This window comes from Ochotona curzoniae, unplaced genomic scaffold (genome assembly GCF_017591425.1).
Source record: "Ochotona curzoniae isolate NIBS_2020 unplaced genomic scaffold, NIBS_Ocur_1.0 contig_2404, whole genome shotgun sequence".
NCBI classification, from domain to species: domain Eukaryota; kingdom Metazoa; phylum Chordata; class Mammalia; order Lagomorpha; family Ochotonidae; genus Ochotona; species Ochotona curzoniae.
The window spans coordinates 6,459,342-6,477,846 of NW_024465451.1; the positions used below are offsets into that span (position 1 = coordinate 6,459,342).

The 18,505-nt window shown below is 47.9% G+C and overlaps 1 protein-coding gene across 4 annotated transcripts in view; it reads right to left on the reverse strand.

The window, feature by feature from the left end:
• OSCP1 (organic solute carrier partner 1) overlaps window positions 1-17,733 on the reverse strand; it is a 43,161-nt gene extending 25,428 nt beyond the window's left edge. For 2 of the 4 annotated variants that reach the window (XM_040974213.1, XM_040974214.1), the window contains exons 1-3: window positions 17,362-17,733; window positions 11,673-11,702; window positions 3,910-4,064 (exon numbers count right to left, since the gene is read on the reverse strand). In XM_040974213.1, coding sequence (XP_040830147.1) covers window positions 3,910-4,064; window positions 11,673-11,702; window positions 17,362-17,473 — 297 coding nt within the window. In that variant the 5' untranslated portion in view covers window positions 17,474-17,733. The remainder of the gene's footprint in view (window positions 1-3,909; window positions 4,065-11,672; window positions 11,703-17,361) is intronic. The other 2 variants (XM_040974215.1, XM_040974216.1) reach the window with 1 other exon arrangement.
• Between the last annotated feature and the right edge of the window lie 772 nt (window positions 17,734-18,505).

An 18,505-nucleotide genomic window follows, 5' to 3' on the forward strand; every position in this document is an offset into this window, starting at 1 on the left:
TTTCAAAAGTTGAGCTTAAAAAGAATTATTTCAAACTGATAAATCTAGTTCATAGCCTTAAACACTGCTCAAGTCCAATGTTCGACAAAATGTTTCTCATATCTAAGTTCTAAAACTCAAGTATTTAAACTGATGTTTCCACCTATCCCATTACATACTAGGTTGGGAGATATAATAATTGTCTTTGTTTTGTCATCTAGACTTCAACAAGAAGGAACATCAAGAGACAAAACAACCAGCCAGGCACCTCTGATGACTTCTGCCAGGCGTCTTTGATGACTTCTACGTTCCACTGGGGACCCTTAGACCGACCCCCAGAGGAATGCCCAACTGCTGCCTTTGAACTTCGTCCCATGTCAGCAGGAAGCAGTCAGAGCGGTCACCGTCCCATTTCCCCCTAACAGCAGTTAGGGTCACTTCTTCTGGGGGGCGGAATGAGAGAGGAGTTAGAGTGGGTAGTAGGCAGTTAGGGTATTCTGGGTCCCTGAGTAAAAGAGAATTTCTCCACCATGTCTTGAACTCACCAGGGCACGTCTCTTCCAAGGGACAGTGGTGCTATTAGCATATCAATTCCCCACCTGAAGTATCTGCCATTACCTTGGCTATTGTGGGAGGGCCTCAGGCTGATCTCTTTATCATTGAAAGGAGAGCAGGAAGAAGTAATACACATCGCCTAAGGCCTGGAATGTCCTATGTCTGGTATCTCTGTGACCTTTTGTCCCAAGGCCAGGTACCTTGGAAATCAGGAATTTTCTTTGTTTATGGAGAAACATCTTTGAGGGAAACCTTTAAAAGGTGCATTCCCCACCATTCATTCGGGTTTTTCTTCTTTGCCTCCTGCCACTATGGCAGAGGACTAGGGTTCTTTTTACTTTTCCTCCTGCCACTATGGCAGGAGGTAAGGGTTCTTTCTATCTCAAAGCCCCCTCCCGTCACTAGGACGGGAGTCTTCTCTTCTCAACTTTCCTAATAAATCTTGCGTTAAAACTAAACTGTGTCCGCATGAAAATTCTTCTTTCCTGCGAGACAAGAATTTGAGGTTGCTGCCATACTCGGAGTCAAAATTCCTGCAACACTTGGACCCCTGCACCCATGTGGGAGATCCAGGAGACCCTGACTTTGGACCAGCTCAGCTTCGGCCATTGTGGCCATTTGGGGTGTGAACCAGGGGATGGAAGACCTTTCTTTCTGTTTTTCTTTCTCTCTGTATATCTGCCCTTCTGGCCACAATGGCCAGAGCTGAGCCAATCTGATTCTAGAAGTCTAGAACCTCTTCCAGGTCTCTCATGCGGGTGCAGGTGTTGCAGGAATTTTGACTCCGAGTATGGCAGCAACCTCAAATTCTTGTCTCGCAGGAAAGAAGAATTTTCATGCGGACACAGTTTAGTTTTAACGCAAGATTTATTAGGAAAGTTGAGAAGAGAAGACTCCCGTCCTAGTGACGGGAGGGGGCTTTGAGATAGAAAGGACCCGTGCACGGGGAGTGTTGGGATCTTTTAAAGGAATTTCCCCATCCCCAGGTGGTCCCCAGGTGTTCGGTCTTGGGGCAAAAGATCAGGGAGGTGCAGGATATGGGACATTCCAGGCCTTGGGCAGATATGCATCACTTATCAGCCTGAGGCCCTTCCACAATGGCCAGAGGTAATGGTCGATAATACTTCAGGTGGGGCATTGATAAGCTAATAGCGTCCTTGTCTTCCTTGTCCCTTGGAAGAGACGTGTTCTGGTGCGTCCAAGACATGGTGGGGAAATTCTCCTTTACTCGGGGACCCAGAATACCCTAACTGCCTACTACCCACTAACTCCTCTCTCACAGGTCCCAAGGATTTGGGCTGTCTTTGACTGCTTTCCCAGGACACAAGCAGGGAGCTGGATGGGAAGCAGGGCCTCTGGGATTAGAACTGGCACTCATATGGAATCCTGGTGCTTGCAAGATGAGGATTTCAGCTGCTAGGCTAATGCACTGAGTCCTGAATAAAATAAATCTTAAAAAAAAAAACAAGTTCAGTTATATAGTTAATTGGATCTCAAATCTAGAGACTGGTAAAAAGCAAAATAAGACTCAAACCCAGGTTCTTTTTCAGTTTCAAATTCTATATACTTCCTCCATGGAAGGTTAAATTTCCTTCAATGTAGAGGGAGAAGAAAGAGCAGAGAGGAGATAAAGAATATTTGCCGAACATCTACATTTCCCACTTAGTCTTCCCAATAACTGATCATGTAGCTATTATTATCCCCACTTTATAAATGAGAAAGTGGAGTGCAGGGAGATAAACAGCTTTCCAAGCCAAGTGGTAGGAGGTAAGTGGGCATGGGTAAGGGCACAGGCACCTTGCTTCTACAGGGCTGCCAGGCACCAGTCACAAGTCAGTCCCACGATGGAAGGGTGGGCATCTGGCATCAGATGCTTGCATCCCACATCAGGGCACCTGCTTGGACTCTGGCTAACACAGAGCGGGGGAAGCCATGGTCACGGCTCAAGTGTCTTCCTGCCTGTCATGTGGGAGACCTGAAGTGGGTTTCTGAGTCCTGGTTTTGGCAAGATATCTGGGGATTGAATCTGTGGATTGGAGCTTTCTTTCTGCCGGTCAACTAACTAACTAACCAACTAACTAGATATCCATATAAGGAAGGAACTTTAAAAAGAATTACTATTATCAACATTTATCTGAAAGGTGGTGAGACAGAGAGGTCTTTCCATTCATTGGTTCACTCTGCAAATGCCCCCAATAGCTGGGGATGGACCAGGTTGAGGCCAAGAACCCAGGACTCAGTCCAGGTCTGTGGGGACTCAACTACTGGATTCATCATCTGCTGTCCTCCAGGGCACTTATTAGCAGACCTGGGACTTGAACCCAGGCACTCAAAGTACTGTCCTAACCCGCTGCACTGCAAGCCCACCCTCGGAAAGGCTATGTTTCAAACGAACTAAAGGTCATACCCTACTGAGATTTCCATAGTTTTCCCCAGTGTGCTGTTTCTGTCCTAGGATCCCCTACAAGATGCCAGTCATGTGTCTGCCATGTCTCTTTGGGCTCCTCTTGTGGCTGTGATGGTTTCTCTGGTTTTGGTGACCTTGACAGCTTTCAGTACTCATCAGGTATTTTGTAACATGGCTTCTAGTTGGTACTTGTCTGACGTTTTTCTCTTGGTTAGACTGGGGATAAGCTTTGGGGAGGAAGACCGTGGAGATGAAGTGCCACTGTCATGCATGACATCACACTGGCGCATGCCATCCATGTGACCTCTCCCTGCTCACGGGTCCCTGGGCTGCCTGGCTGAGGCTGCCTGGCTGGTTTCCCTGGTGGAAAGCTAATGCTTTCTCCCTCTGCTCGACATCCCACTCTTCGAAAGGAAGTCACCAAGTGCAGTCCACACTCTAGGGATGGGGTTATATTTGCTTCCTTGAGGGCGGCTGTTTACATACTATTTTAATCCTAACACATTAGTTTGTCTTCTGTCCTTCAGTTACACAGAGTTATTATCTTTTTAAAAATGACAGTAGGTCAATAATTTTTCCCAAAGAAATCAATATGTTCACATCAGAAAAGACTGTGCATTTTGAATTTTCTTTTAAAAATGCCTAGGTACCTCAATGTAGATTTGAGACCTGTTAAGACCAAGGCCGAGTCCACGTTTTCAAGGGTAAGTGCTTCTATGGGGTGGAGGCCTGTGTTCTAGGGGTTGATAAGCCTGGCCATGAAAACCAGTGCGCCACACTTTGGGCAGCTGCAACGATACATATAACGGGGGCTTGGTGTGCATGGTGGCTGAGGGCTCTCCCAGTGCTCTGAAATTCCACCACTACTGCTGATATTTGCCAGTGTCTGTTTTTCTCCATCCGCTATGGTCACCCACCAAAGGTAAAAGAAAGGCAACCCAGATGACAGAGGCAGCAGTCGTGCTCACCTTATCCATGCTGGCTTGGTTTAGTCTCATGATGGAGGCGTGAGCTAGGCGGTCATAGACAGTCCTCAGGGCCTTCTTGGAGTAGAGCTCTTGGGGTTTGAACAATTCCTCCATGAACATTCTGTTGAACATGGTGGAGACGATGTCGTTCAGAACTGCAGAAAGAAGAGACAAGCCAAGCTGAGCAAGGTCCTGCAGGATGCTTTACATGTGAATGCTCGCGGCAGCAGAAGGGGACAGCTGGAGGTGGGAGGCTGCAGGTGCCTGCTGAGAGCAGCTCCCTGTGGAGCAGGTACAGCGGTGCCTGGACACATCATTTATGATACCACTTGGGGGCAAAGAGAAACAAAGGTGACTCCAAAGGGGCTGTGCTCAGAGGTTGTGAACCACTGCACAGACTTGAAGGGAAATACTTCTTTTTTGTTTTGTTTTAAAATATTTATTTATTTTTGTTGCAAAGTCAGATATACAGAGAGGAGGAGAGACAGAGAGGAGGATCTTCTGTCCACTGATTCATTCCCCAAGTAGCCACAATGGCCGGAGCTGAGCCAATCTGAAACTAGGAGCCCAGAACCTCTTCCAGGTCTCCCATGCAGGTGCAGGTCCCAAGGCTTTGGGCTATCCTTGACTGCTTTCCCACGCCACAAGCAGGGAGCTGGATGGGAAGTGGAGCTGCCGGGATTAGAACTGGTGCCCATATGGAATCCTGGCACGTTCAAGGTGAGGATTTTAGCTGCTAGGCTACCGTGCTGGGCCTGAAGGGAAACACTTCAGAGATTCCACTTAAACATTTTGGGATACTTTCTAAAAATGAGAAGCAGTGTCACTCTTAAAAAAAAAATCTAAACACTTTAAATTTCAATCTCATAAGAATAAGTCATTGGCTCTTTTGGAAATACAACATTTGATAAAAACAGAAAAGTCTGGTTAGAGATTGAAGGAATACTAATGTTTCTTTAAGACATGTACCTGACACAGCTCAAGTTGAGACTGCGGTGTTTTCTACATTTAATCCATAATATTGGCATTACACTATAAGAATATATGGTTCACACTGTTGTTCAAGTGGGAAATTTCTATCTTGTGGGAATAAAAGGCATGTACAAACCAAATTGCCTATAATTTTAGGTCTTCGTTCACTTAGCTATTTTGCACAACTCAGCTGAATGACACTAACTGGTTTGAGATACAGAAGAGGGCTGGTTGAATATAGATTCTTCCTAATTAAGCCAGTTATTCTGCCTTAAAGATGAGAGGATATAGATGATGAGAATATACATGCACAGTAATTAAAATTGGGAGAGAAAACGAAATTACTTAATTACACAAAATCAAGTATTAAAATGAGAAATTATTACTAAGCCTTTATTTAGCTAAAAAAGTTTACTTGTCTATTGAAAAGACAGAGTTATAGAGAGAGGGGGAGACAGATAGTTCATACCTGAAATGTCCATAAAAGCCAGAAGCCTGGAACGCCATCAGGATATCCCACATGGGTGCCAGGGGCCCAAGCACATGGGTCATCTTCTACTGCTTTCCCAGACCTTTTCCGGGGAGCTGGATTAGAAGCGGATGGTTGAGACCTAAACTGGCACTCATATGGGATGCCAGTGTTGCAGGCAGTGGCTTAACCTCCTGAGTCACACACTCACCTCTAGTACTAAAGTTTTAAACTCCTTTTGCCACACACAAAGGATGTACCAAGTTAATTGGCTATGGTCTTGTGTCTTTAAAGGAAGAGCTGTGAGTTTATTATTTCAGGCACCATGACCTACAAGTAATTAATGGAAATACCTTGACGGTTCATGGAAACATTTTAAAACATCTCTGTGCATTTTATGGGGAGAAAGTGGAGTTATATTTAAATCTTAAATGGAAGGACTAAGAAGAAAATGTAGGATGGATACATTCTGGGCCCAGCATCATGACTCAGTGGCTAAATCCTTGTTTTGCAAGTGCCAGGATTCCACATGGGTGCTGGTTCTTGTTCTGCCTGCTCTGTTTTCTATCCAGCTCCCTGTTTGTGGCCTGGGAAGGCAGTAGAGGATGGCCCAAGGCCTTGGCACTCTGCACCTGCGTTGGAGGCCCGGAAGAAGCTCCAGGCTTCCAGCTTTAGATTGGCTTAGCTTTGGGCGCTGTAGTCACTTAGGGATTGAACCAGTGGACAGAAGATTTTTCTTTCCATAAATCTGCCTTTCTAATGATTTCTTTTAGAGGATGGATATATTCCACCCCCACACTGACACAGGAGTTCTCATGGAAGAGTCGGAGTCCTGGTTTTGTTGCTGATTCCAGCTTCCTGCTAATGCACACTTTAGAGGATGGCAGATGATGGCTCCAGTGCTTGTGGGAGACACAGCTTGAGTTTCAGCTTCCTTAGGTGACCTCAGCCAATCTTGGCTCTTGTAGATATTTGGGGAGTGAACCAGTGGATGGAGGATCTCTCATGTCTTTCCATCTCTGTCTCTCTCTACTTTCCAAATGTATTCTTTCAAAACCAAAGCGTTAAACTCACACTTGCCCCTTGGATTTTACTCCAGACTCCATCAGATGTATATTTTAAAATATTTATTATTTTTTTAAAAATTAGTTTTAAAAAGTTTTTACTGGAAAGTCAGTACAGAGAGAAGAAGATAGAAAGATCTTCCATCTGCTGATTTCGCTCCCCAGGCTGCCTCAATGCCGGAGTTGAGCCAATCCAAAGCCAGAAGCCACAAGCTTCTTCCAGGTCTCCCACACGGGTACAGAGTGCCAAGGCTTTGGGCCGTCCTCGCTGTTTTCCCAGGGAACAAACAGGGAGGTGGAAGAAAAGTGGAACAGCCAGGAAATGAGCCTGTGCCCATATGGGATCCCAGCGTATGCAAGGCGAGGACTTTAACCGCTTAGGCTATCAAGCTGGACCAGTCTGAAACCAGGAGCCAGGAGCTTCTGGGTCTTTCATACAGGTGCAGGGGCCCAAAGACTTGAGCAACCCTCTGCTGCTTTCCCAGGTCACAAGCAGGGAGCTTGATGGGAAGCGGAGCAACCAGCACATGAGACGCTGGCACTGCATTCAGAGGCTTAGCCTACTACACCATGGCACTGGACCAAGAGTCTATCATATCTATTCCCTAATGGGGTATCCCTCTTAATGACAACCCAGTTCCCTGCTGTGGACACTCTAGAGACATAGAACTCTGCCAGCTTGCCTCATGCCGGGACTTATCCTTCCACCGAGAAAACACCTTCAATAAACTGTGTTTTCTAACCACAACCTGTATCAAGTGCAGAATTTGCCAGGGGAAAGTGAGAAATCACATACACTTCCTCAGAACACAGAGTCTAAAGAATGTTCCATAGACTTATGCAGATCCCAGAGGAGGACCAGAAAGGAAGAGTTCTAGTTAGAGCCCCAGCAGTGCTGACTAGCTTAATGTTCCTTAAACCATTGTTTACTTTGGATGCCAGCAGCATTGTTGGCAGCAGCCAAACCTGCTATACCACAACGTCAGCCTATGTCAATGCTACTATAAGCTGCTCTTCAACTAGGTAAGCAGGAAACAGGAAAACAGCTTGGCCCAAATGAATCCATTTCAAAATGAGAAAGCAAGCCCCAGAGTGACTGCCAGCTACTCTGGGGAAGTGAAAAGAAAAATGCAGCTCTCCCCTGGGGAAGTAAAGAAACCAAATACATACAGCCAAGTTAGATCACGTGGGCCCCTTGCACAAGAATGAGCACAAAGTCCACCTGTTGGACTAGAGGATGCCTGCAGAGAACATGGTGCTATTCTGGCCCCCAGGGACCCCACCTCTCTTTTCATTCCTTGCAAAGAACATGAAGGCACATGTTGACAAATTTTATTTTATTTTTTTAAATATTTTTTTTATTATTATTATTTTTTCATTGGAAAGGCGGATATACAGAGAGGAGAGACAGAGAGGAAGACCTTCCGTCCGATGATTCACTCCCCAAGTGAGCACAACAGCCGATACTATGCCGATCCGAAGCCAGGAGCCTCTTCCGGGTCTCCCACGTGGGTGCAGGGTCCCAAAGCTTTGGGCCATCCTCGACTGCTTTCCTGGGCCACAGGCAGGGAGCTGGAAGGGAAGCGGGGCTGCCGGGATTAGAACCGGCGCCCATATGGGATCCCGGGCGTGCAAGGTGAGGACCTTAACCACTTGTGCCACCGCGCTGGGCCCGACAAATTTTATTTTTAAGGAAAAATATTTTTCATCTTTTTTTAAAAAAAGGATATGTATATTTTTATTTGAAAGAGATATTTACAGAGAGAGAAATATCTTCCATCTGCTGGTTCACTCCCCAAATGACCACAATAGCTGGAGCTGAGGTTATCTCAAGCCAGGAGCCAGGAGCCAGGAGCCTCCTCTGGGTCTGCCACATGGGTGCAGGGGCCCAAGGACCTGGTCCATCTTTCACTGCCTTCCCAGGCCAGAAGCAGGAAGCTAGATTGGAACTGGAGGAGTTGGGACGTGAGCAGGTGCCTGTATGGGATGGCAGTGCTTAAAGGATGAGGAGCAGCTATTGATCCATGGCGCTGGCCCCTGACATATCTTCTCACAATTTACTTTCCTTAGCACGTGGCTAATAGGCCTTCTATGTACCAGACAGTGAGATAAACACTCCAGGCACAAAACAGAGGGGGTTGTTATGGTTGTCCTAGAAAAGCAGCCCGCACAGTATTTCAGTAAAGCCTGGGAAACTGTTTTAATCAGATCCATTAGTGTGTCTCAGTGTTACTTAAATTTTTTTTTTCATGTATTTGAGAGGTGGAGAAAGTAAGTGAGAGCACATTTGTCCATTGGTACACTCTCCAAATGCCTTGATGGCTGGGCCAGGGTGCTAGGGCTGAAGCTGGGTGCCAGGAACTCAAGCCAAATTGTCCACATGGGTGGTGATGCATGCTGTGGGTGCAGAAGAGGGGCTGGACTAATCTACACCTCACTCAGACCTCAGCCCGGAACCGGAATGGGCTGCAGGAACCTGACACGTTATTGGACTAGCAGGGTTCCGGCTGGCCAACGGAGCCTTGGTTGACATTCCTTACCTAATTAGGACTTAACAGAGCTTGTGTCAGATTCTGTATTGGAAGGGATATAAAACCCTCTGGCACGCCCCCTACCTGCCTTTTTTCCTGCAGCATTTGTTTCCGCAGTCTGTCTCTCCTCTGCTACACGGGGAAAAGCCCGGAAATGGATTTCCTGAATAAAAGGCTCTTTTTACATTTTTAACTATTGGCTCATGTTTTCTTTGCACCAGCAATTGGCAACCTAATGGTCAATTTAACAGGGGGCAGGAGCTGCGCTTCTTGACCCATCGTCACTGCCTGCCAGGGTCTATACCGGCAGGAAGCTGGGGTTGGGGATTTAGCCAGGACTGAGACCTGGGCACCTGTTGTGGGACATCGGTGTCTTAAGTGCTGGGCTAAGCATCGACACTGAAACCCACTCTTGGCTGTTACTTTGGGGCATTCAAACGAGCTCTGCATTCTTTGCACCAGGTAGGAAGGTCCTAGAGGCCAGATTTCATCTGAAGAGGCTGAGGCAGGAGGGGAAAAGATCTTTTTTTCCACAGGTGTCTCGGGAGGGTTAGTATTCGGGCTCTCAGCATCTAGTCTTGCATTCAGGTTATAAAGTCACTTTCTGCTCATCATTTCTGAACACTTAAGTTAAAATCTAGCGATCTAATTATGTAGGTAAAAAGCCCTTGAAATCCACACTTCACATCTAAAATTCTGCCTTGCAGCAAGGGGTAGGCCAAAAATGGCTCAAGAGAAGTGTCAGAAGGTGATTGTGAAAGGCAACAGCATATCAAGCACTCCAACTGGGCTTTTCTTTGAGTATGGTCTGATGAAATCATTATCTAGATGAAAGCAATCAAGATTCTACCAATTACCTTGCTCTGAATTCACTTGTTTATGAGATTTGGAGCCAAACTAGCAAACCCAGATGGATAGTTAGCAGTTTCCATGTCCTAGGCACTGGGCTTGGAAACTTCATTTGCCTCATTTAATTTATACTCCAAGGCTGGGGCGCACCCATATTGAAGGGCCTGGGTTCAGGTCCCAGTTCTACTGTTGATGTTAACTTCTTGTTGATGCTAAAAACAAACACTTGGGTCCCTGCCACCCACGGAGCACATTTGGATTGAGTTCTAGGCTCCCTGGCTTTGGCCTGGCCCAGCCCTGGCTGTGGGCATAAGGAGAGTGAGCCAGCAGATGGGAGATCTCTCCCTGTCTTTATCTCTTTCAGATACATACATAATTTAAAGAAAACCTAAGACAATTATGAGTTAGTATTCGCATTCTATCAAGCAGGACAACTAAGTATCAGAGAGGACTTTGAACTCTTTAAGAGTAACATGGGGGCCAGCACTGTGGCTTAGCGTGTAAAGCTGCTGTTTGCAGGGCTTGCATTCCATCTGGGTGCCAGTTCGAGTCCTGGATACTCCACTTCTGGACAGCTCCCTGCTAATGTGCCTGGGAAAGCAGCAGAGATACCTCAAACACTTGGGCCACTACATCTACTTGCGTCCTGGCTTTGAACTGGTCTAGCCTTGGCTGATGTGGCAATCTGGGAAGTGAATCAGCAGATGGAAGATCTGTATTTCCCTCTCTCTGTAAACTCTGCCTTTCAAATAAATAAACCTTAAAAAAAAGTAACACAGCTTGCAGTGGAGTTTAAAATAGAATGGGGCAACAAGGCCTGGTATGATGATTCAGCAACTAAATCCTCACTTGGTAAGTGCTAGGATCACATACAGGCCCTGGTTCATATCCTGGCAGCTCCACTTCTCATCCAACTCCCTGCTTGTGGCCTGGGAAAGCAGCAAAGGATGGCCCAAAGCCTTGGCATCCTGCACCAACATGGGAGACCTGGAAGAAGCTCTAGCTCCTGGCTTTGGATTGGCTCACTTCTGGCCACTGTGGGCAACTGGAGAGTGGACCAGTGGATGGAGGATCTTTCTCTGTGTCTCTCCTTCTATGAAGCTGCCTTTGCAATAAAAATAAATAAATCTTAAAAAAAAAAGAATATGCAACAAGGAAAAAAGAAAGAAAACAGAATGGGGCTTGTTTGATTCTAATGCTTGTGTTCTTAAATATTGCATGTGCTAAGGCATGACATTCACACACCCAGCTGTCATACGACACACAAGGATGGGAGAGGCTAAGGTTTGATTCCAAGGAGTTGGCAGCATTTCCAGGCTTGATGTAGCATGAGAAGGCCATACTGCATGCATGGCACATGCCTTCCACCCACGATCCTGGTGGCCATGCAGTCACACATGCTTCCATGTTTCTCCATTGTTCAACAGAGACCTGAGCGCTAACAGAGGGTTGTTCATGCTGAAGGGAGGGACAGTTCTTGGGTCACATGACACTAGAACAACGTTGCTTTAAGAATTACCGGGTACTTGCATTGGCAGCACAGATACTAAAAATTGGAATGATACAGAGAAGAACTACTGGATAGAACAAACTACTAGAAATGTGGCTACTGCCCTGGTGGTCCCTGCACAACTTGATACTGAATAAAAGAAGGAGCCCTCAGATACAACACGGCTCTTTTGTCAAAGTTAGCTTGTTTCTGTTCCACACCAGGTGTTTATGCACTTTTTGCAAAGGATTCAGATATGCAACCAACATCTCAGCAAATGCCAAACTCATGCCTGTCCTCTTATTTAGGATTCCTAAGTGGTCCCACTGCAAGCCCCGCTGATAAAGGACCGATGCAGACTAAACACATGCAGCCCAGAGATTGCATACCTCGTTTTCTGTCCACCTCTGTCCATGCATCTACATGAAGCATATAAAAAGAAAACACTAGTTCAGGAAGCAAGAACGTTACTGTTGAGGAGGCTTTACAAATCCCAGCTCCAGTGACCTGGTCTATGCAATGTTATGTTCCATCTTTGCATTTAATGTCTAATGGAAACACTCTGCCTTCTGTCTGAAACTTCACAAAGGATGACAGGTAAGTAACAAGTTCCCCTAAAAAAGCCCAGGAGAGGCTTTCGCTTCTAGAGAGCATCTGAGGGGGAGGTCTAGTCACTCCGAGGTGCACCCTGAAGGACTCTGGAAAGTTGCATGCTTTGTATTGGTCTGCTTCTCATCACTGTAACTTAGTAAGGAAGCAGGCTTCTGGCAGAGTTGAACGGGTGGAGGATGATGGCGGAGTGAATGGATGGAAGACTGCGGATGGAGGAGTTAAAGGATGGAGGATGGCAAATGGAGGAGTGAACGGGTGGAGAATGGCGGATGGCAGAATGAAAGAGTGTGGAAGGGAGGCTTCACGGGCCAATCAGGCAGGAGAGGCAGGGAGCACATGCCCTGTCCTCCCTGGCCACTGACCTCTTGGCGTAAAGCCACCAGGGTTTGATCCTGGGGGCTGCATCTCAGCTGTTAAATCCCATCAATCACTTTCCAAAGATCCCGCCCTCAAACATTACCCTGAAATTTAATCTCTTTCCTTTCGTTCACTATATAATGTAAATTAAAGATGTTATCTTGAGAAACAATAAATAAGACACAGAGTTGTAAAAAATAAACAAACCACCACCATCTGTGAGGAAGAATAATTTCAAGCACAGGTAGAGAAAGGTTTCTTTAGATTTCTTTTCGAGTACAGGTGAAACCCATCAAGTTAGAAAACCCGAAATGTGAGTTAAAAGGAAGATGTGTCAATACTTGTTTCTCCATCCTGGGGGCAAAGATACACGGGGGAGATGCCAGGAGACCAAAAATTAGGGGAAAATGTACTTGGCTGGAGAAATCTTTGTTAGGACCCTTCAAGGGTCGAGATGTGGTGCTGCACTTGCTAGCTCTATGGACTCCCCACAACTGGTTTAATCTCCATTTCTTCACCTGGAAGATGGGAATTAAAAAATCACCTGCCTCGGAGATGTCAATGTCATGGCAATCAGTGGCTAATTCACATCCAGTATGGGGCTGACCTCCAGTTTCTACTCTTACCTCGAGTTTCACCTCTGCTGAAATTCTCTAGACACTTATTGAACATAAAAGGTGAGAGTTTTTTTCTTTTCTTTTCTTTTTCTCCTTAATTTTTTTTTGGGGGAGAGGGGAGGCAGGAGATTTCAATGTAGAAAAATCCCTTCCAGTCAGATTCTACACACACCCACATTTCAAAAAATGTTTCATAATTCCAAAATTGGGAATTGTGTTAATATTGGCCCTAGACTGCTTCCTGGTCATTTCTGAAGTTATAATCAGATCACACACATGCCACACACACACACACACACACACACACACACACACACACACACACACACACAGAGGCCTGATTTGTAAATACTAAGTGGCCAGTCTGGGCACATACCCAGCTCCATGCCCTCACAATCCCCTCTGGGGAACTGCAATATTTTTCTCTCCCAATAGTCATAGGCTTTTGGAGAGAAAATGCTGGGAGAGCAGCAGGAAGAGTCATCTGGGCACACTGTTCCCCCACTCTTTCTGTGGCATTTGCGTCACTGGCTGTCCCTCTCAGGAGAGGCTGGGGGTAATTCAGGGAGGTGGGGGGCATGATCCTCTTAACATGGATGGGGAGCTGTGGTGCCAGGAGGGGCTCCTGGTCTCCAAGAGACAGTGACTGACTGTGTGCTGTTGACAAAATGGCTCTGGTCCATGCCCGCTCAGGGTCAGCTGAGGCCCCTGCAGGGCTGTTCTGTTGGAGATAAATAAAATGAACAAATCTTGAACGTAAAAGAGGACAGGAGTGGGGGCAAAGTAGCATTTATTATTCTTGCTGTTGCTTAAAATGCGGGACCACATTCACTATGTAACACTCGGACACTGCCCCAGAGAGAAGCAAGCACTTCCTTTCCATTGAATGCCAACCTAGGAGGCGCACTGTGAACATGTGTGTGTGTGTGTGTGTGTGTGTGTGTGTGTGTGTGTGTGTGTGCCTGCAACACTGGCCCTGCTCTCATGGGAGTCAACACTGGTGGCCTCCTAGAGACCAATTAGTTGTATGAGATGATGAAAACATCTAGAAGAAATATGCTTTCCAATCAAAGCTTCCGTGAGGACTAGCTTCCCCTGTCTGGTGTTGACAGGTTTGCATGTACAGGCATCTGCTATCACGCCAAGTCCCAAGCATGGACTTGATCTGTGTTCTCTGACTTGCTGAAGTCTCCCTTGCTTGCTGCCTCTCTCTCGCATACACATCCCCTCCCACGGCCAACCACTTCCCGTGAATGCTCTGGCTGTGCTGAATCTCTTCCTGAACTCCACCTTCCTCTTTTCCTGTGGAGCTAACAGGAGCTAACAAAGACGTTGGGCTAGTCCTGCCACGTATGGTTAAGAGGATGGCCTGCTGACCTAGGTTCAAATCCCATGTCATTCTGGGCAACTCAGTCTTAGTTTCTCCTTCTATAAAACAGGGATAGTAACATTACCCACCTCATGGGATGGTTGTGGGGAGTAAGGTGTTGAAGGGGAGAGGATAGGAAACAGTAAGTGTTTCCTTTTTAAAACTGTTACAATGGCTGGTGTCATTAAGAGGATTAGGGTCATTTGCTGGACTGCACTGAGCAGAAGCCTTCACTCCAGTGACCTGCAGAGGGGCTGGATGGGATGCTGCTCAGCATCTCATGGGATGTCTGATGCACAGCTCATCTCTGTAGAGTGAGAGTGTACACGTGCATTGCTGAAGATGGCTGAAAAAGTGCTTGAAGCTGCACTTAGACCAGGAGGTGAGAGGGGTCCAGCTTCCTAAGACGAGGCTGGCCACACCATCCTCATAGGACCTGGCCTGGCCTGTCCCTCCTCTGGAAAGAGAACCCCTATCATGTGTGCTAATCACGTGAGATACAGTAGTTCACTCCATCCTTACAACTTGGCTTTGAGGTATGTGTTATTATTATCACCACTGTTTTCTGGAGAAAGAAACAGTCATATAGGGTTAACCCCCACCACAAGTGGTGATGCTGTAACTGGGGCCCAGGTCTGTGACTCTAGAAAGTGGGCTTGTACTTCTTCCAAGTACAGCTCTTCTTCTCCCAAGGGTCAGACGTCCCTTCTGAGAAACCTGGCCTGTCAGCTCACTGTGGCCATGAGCCCAGATGCCATCAGATCACACAGATACCAAGGACAACAGAATCCTCTCAGGGAAGTAATGATCACACCGTATCAAACTGCCAACTTAGATCATCAGTTCAACAGCACTGACTGCATGCAGATGTATTCTGGCCTTGGTGTCGCACCAGGAGCCCCAGACAATCCACTGGGGAAGACAGACACACACACATAAATCATTTCAGCATTACAGGGCCAATGATAAGCAAAGTGCACATGGGTTGCTATGGGAATATAGGGTACTCACAGAGTATGAGCAGGTCCTAGCCACCAGGAGGCTGTTGAGATTCTTCTTTCTAAAATAAGCTTTTTTATTTCTTACAAAATGTATTTATTTGAAAGGCAGAGTTACAGAAAGAGAGAGATCCTTCATCTGCTGGTTTATTCCCCAGTTGGCCACATGACTACAGCTGGACTTATTCCAAACCAGAGACCAGGAGCCATGAGCTTTTTTCAGGTCCCCCACGTGGGTGCAGGGGCCCAGGGACTTAGGACATCTTCCATTTTCCCAGGTGCATTAGCAGGAAGCTGATCAGAAGTGGGGCAGCTGGGGCCTAGCAGTGGCTCAGTGGCTAAATTCTTGCCTTGCAAGTGTTAGGACCCCATTTGGGTGCCCTGGTTCATGTCCCGGCTGCTTTACTTCCTACCCAGCTCCCTGCTTGTCACCTGGGAAAGCAGTAGAGGATGACCCAAAGCCTTGGAGCCCTACACCTATGTGAGAGATCCAGAGGAAGTTCCTGGCTTCAGACCAGCTCAGCTTTGGCTGTTGCAGCTACTTGGGGACTGAGCCAGCAGACAGAAGATTTTTCTGTCCATCCTTCTCTCTATAAATCTGACCTTACAATAAAAAATCTTGGAAAAAAAAATAGTGGAGCAGCCAGAACTCAAACCAGTACCCATAATGGATGCCAGCACCATGGGTAGAGGCTTTACCTGCTATACCACAGCGCTGGTCCCTGGGATTATAAAGCATAACAATGCAGGATAGAAAGAGAAGGAAGGAAGGTTGGGGATTAGCAGCAGGGAAACATGAATGAACATGGCTTGAGCGGACATCTATAAAGAACTTGGTAACTTTGGGATGCAAAGGAGGAGGGAGAGAGGACTACAGAGGTGGCCAGGGATCAGGTTAGGAAGGGCCCTGAAGTGTCCTGTGCGAGGATTTGGCCTTGACCCAGACAACAGTGGAAAGCTGACGAGGATTTTAAGCAGGGAGGTATCCTGGACCAAGCTGTGTTTTAGAAAGCTCAATGGCAATGCAATGGGTTAAATGCCACCTGCAATGTGGGCATCCTATATGGGTACTGGTTTGAGTCCTGGCTGCTCCGTTTCCTATCTAGTTCCCTGCCTGTTTACCTGGGAAAACAGTGGAGAGGATGGCTTACATGCTGGAGCCCCCTCCCCGCCATGTGGTAGACTGGGATGCAGTTCGTGGCTCGTGGTTTTGACTTGGCCATTGAGACCATTAAGGAACTGACCAATGGATAGAAGACACCTCTCTCTGCCTCCCTCTAACTCTGCCTTTCAAATGCATACATTCTGAGGGGGAGGAAATAAAGAAAATCTCCTGGCAGCAGTGGGCAGCATAAATGGAGGGAGAATGCTACAGGCTGTTCTTTCTACCTCTTCATGCACGGCCTTGGATTTTATCCCACAGACAAAGTGGTTTAGTAAACATGTATGTTTAATAGCAATGACGCCTCCAGAGATGACTGGAGAGAACACATGCTTTCATCAGCGGCCTTCACAGCAATGCTTCCTCTTCCACCTGGAAATAGAACCTTTTCTTTTATAATTAAGCCCAAGTCATGTAGGGGAAGCAGTTGCCTGCTGGAAAGAGTTCTGGGTGGCTGCTTCCCTGGGGATCAGATGTGCAGCACAGGGGATGGGAGCCCCAGGCCATACTGCAGAAGCTCTCACACGCCCATTTTCACAACAGGATGCCCCAACATTGACGAAGGAAGGGCCTGCGGCTTCCTAATTTCCCTGTGTTGTTTGTGAACTGGCATTTCCAGAGATTCCTTCTGCAACCTGTCCCTTCTGGGAGGATCTTTTGGAGGAACTGGGAATCAGAACCTGCTCTTGGTTGGTTAAAGAGCAGGGTGGACCCAGGGGGGCAGCTGGACCTCCACATTTGGAAGGACCGGCTGTTCCAGGATCTCACCCCCGCTAACCCAAAGCCGAGGGAACTAGTGGGGGTCAGATACCCCAGTGATCTCCCATGGGGACACGGAATTCATCTGCTGTGGAAGGATCCTGAGGAGAATCTGACTCCTGAGGTGTCTCCCACGGGGTCCTCTGAGAAAGGTCCCTGACTGTTAAGTGGGCAGGAGGTGGGGGTGGGTCGGGCGCCTCTCACCTTTGCGGGCCTTGTCTCCTGGGATGTTCTGGGCCCGCAGCCTCTGGTCCAAGATGTAAAGCATCTCCCCGCCCAAATTCAAGAAGAGCAGTGGCAGCGTCCGCACCGACATGGTGCTAGAGACTGGGCAGGACTGGTGAGGCGTCCACAGTCTAGCGAACCCACAGGCCTGGCCGCGCGTCCCCGGGGCCAGGTTGTTAGGGCAACGCCGCGGACAGGGAAAGCGAACCAATCAGGAGGCCGTTTGGTGGGAGGTGCCCTGAAGGCAAGCGTTCACTGGGCTGAGTGGCAAGGGACCGGTCCAGGGATTGGTCCGAGGCGGAAGGGGCGTATCCTCCGGGCTGCGCGGGCCCGGAGTGTTATCGGCCGGCCAAGCTGACATCGGACGTCTGGAGTCGCGGCCAGTCGGTCCGGGCGGCAAGAATCCTGCCTCGCTGTGATGACTTTGGGCAGAGCTTTTTGGGCTCTCTCAGCACCTCCCAGGGCTGCTGAGAGAAATCAGGGAAATCGTGGAAAACTCCAGGGACGTGCCTAAGGTGGTGGCGGACTCCCCTCTCAGATTCCCTGGAGATGCTTGCACTGCCTCCTAGTGTTCTGGGAGCCCTACCAGGTTCCAGGCTTGCAACCCTCTTTGCCCCTGAGGGCTGTAACCACTTCCCCACTTCTCTGGCCTTCTCAGCCAGTCCTGATCCTGATCCTGCGGGATCCCAAAGTCTGCTCTAGCCTCACGCCTGGCCCTCACCCTGTGTACTCCTGCTGACTCAGCTGTGCCCACAGGTTAGGGTCCCCAAACCGTGATACCCTCCCTCCCAGTATGCACTCCCCTCTGGGACAGTTGCACCCACATTCTCGGTTTCAGTCACCCTAACAACTCCCAACCCCCCTGTAGCACAGACCTCTCCAACCACTCTTGGGAGAGCACTCTAAGGGCGGCAGGCCATGCTTTTATCAGGAGGCACAAGGTCTCCGGCCTCTGGCACTGAATGTGCAAACCCGCCCCTCACACCATGCTACAGTGTTCCGGGGTGGGGCTTGCTGGAAGGGCTTGTGAGGGTCCCAGAGTGATGCCCTCCTGAGAGGGTCAGTAACCACACGAGGAAGAAACGGAGATTTGCCCCGCAAGGAGGCCCGCATGAAGACACCG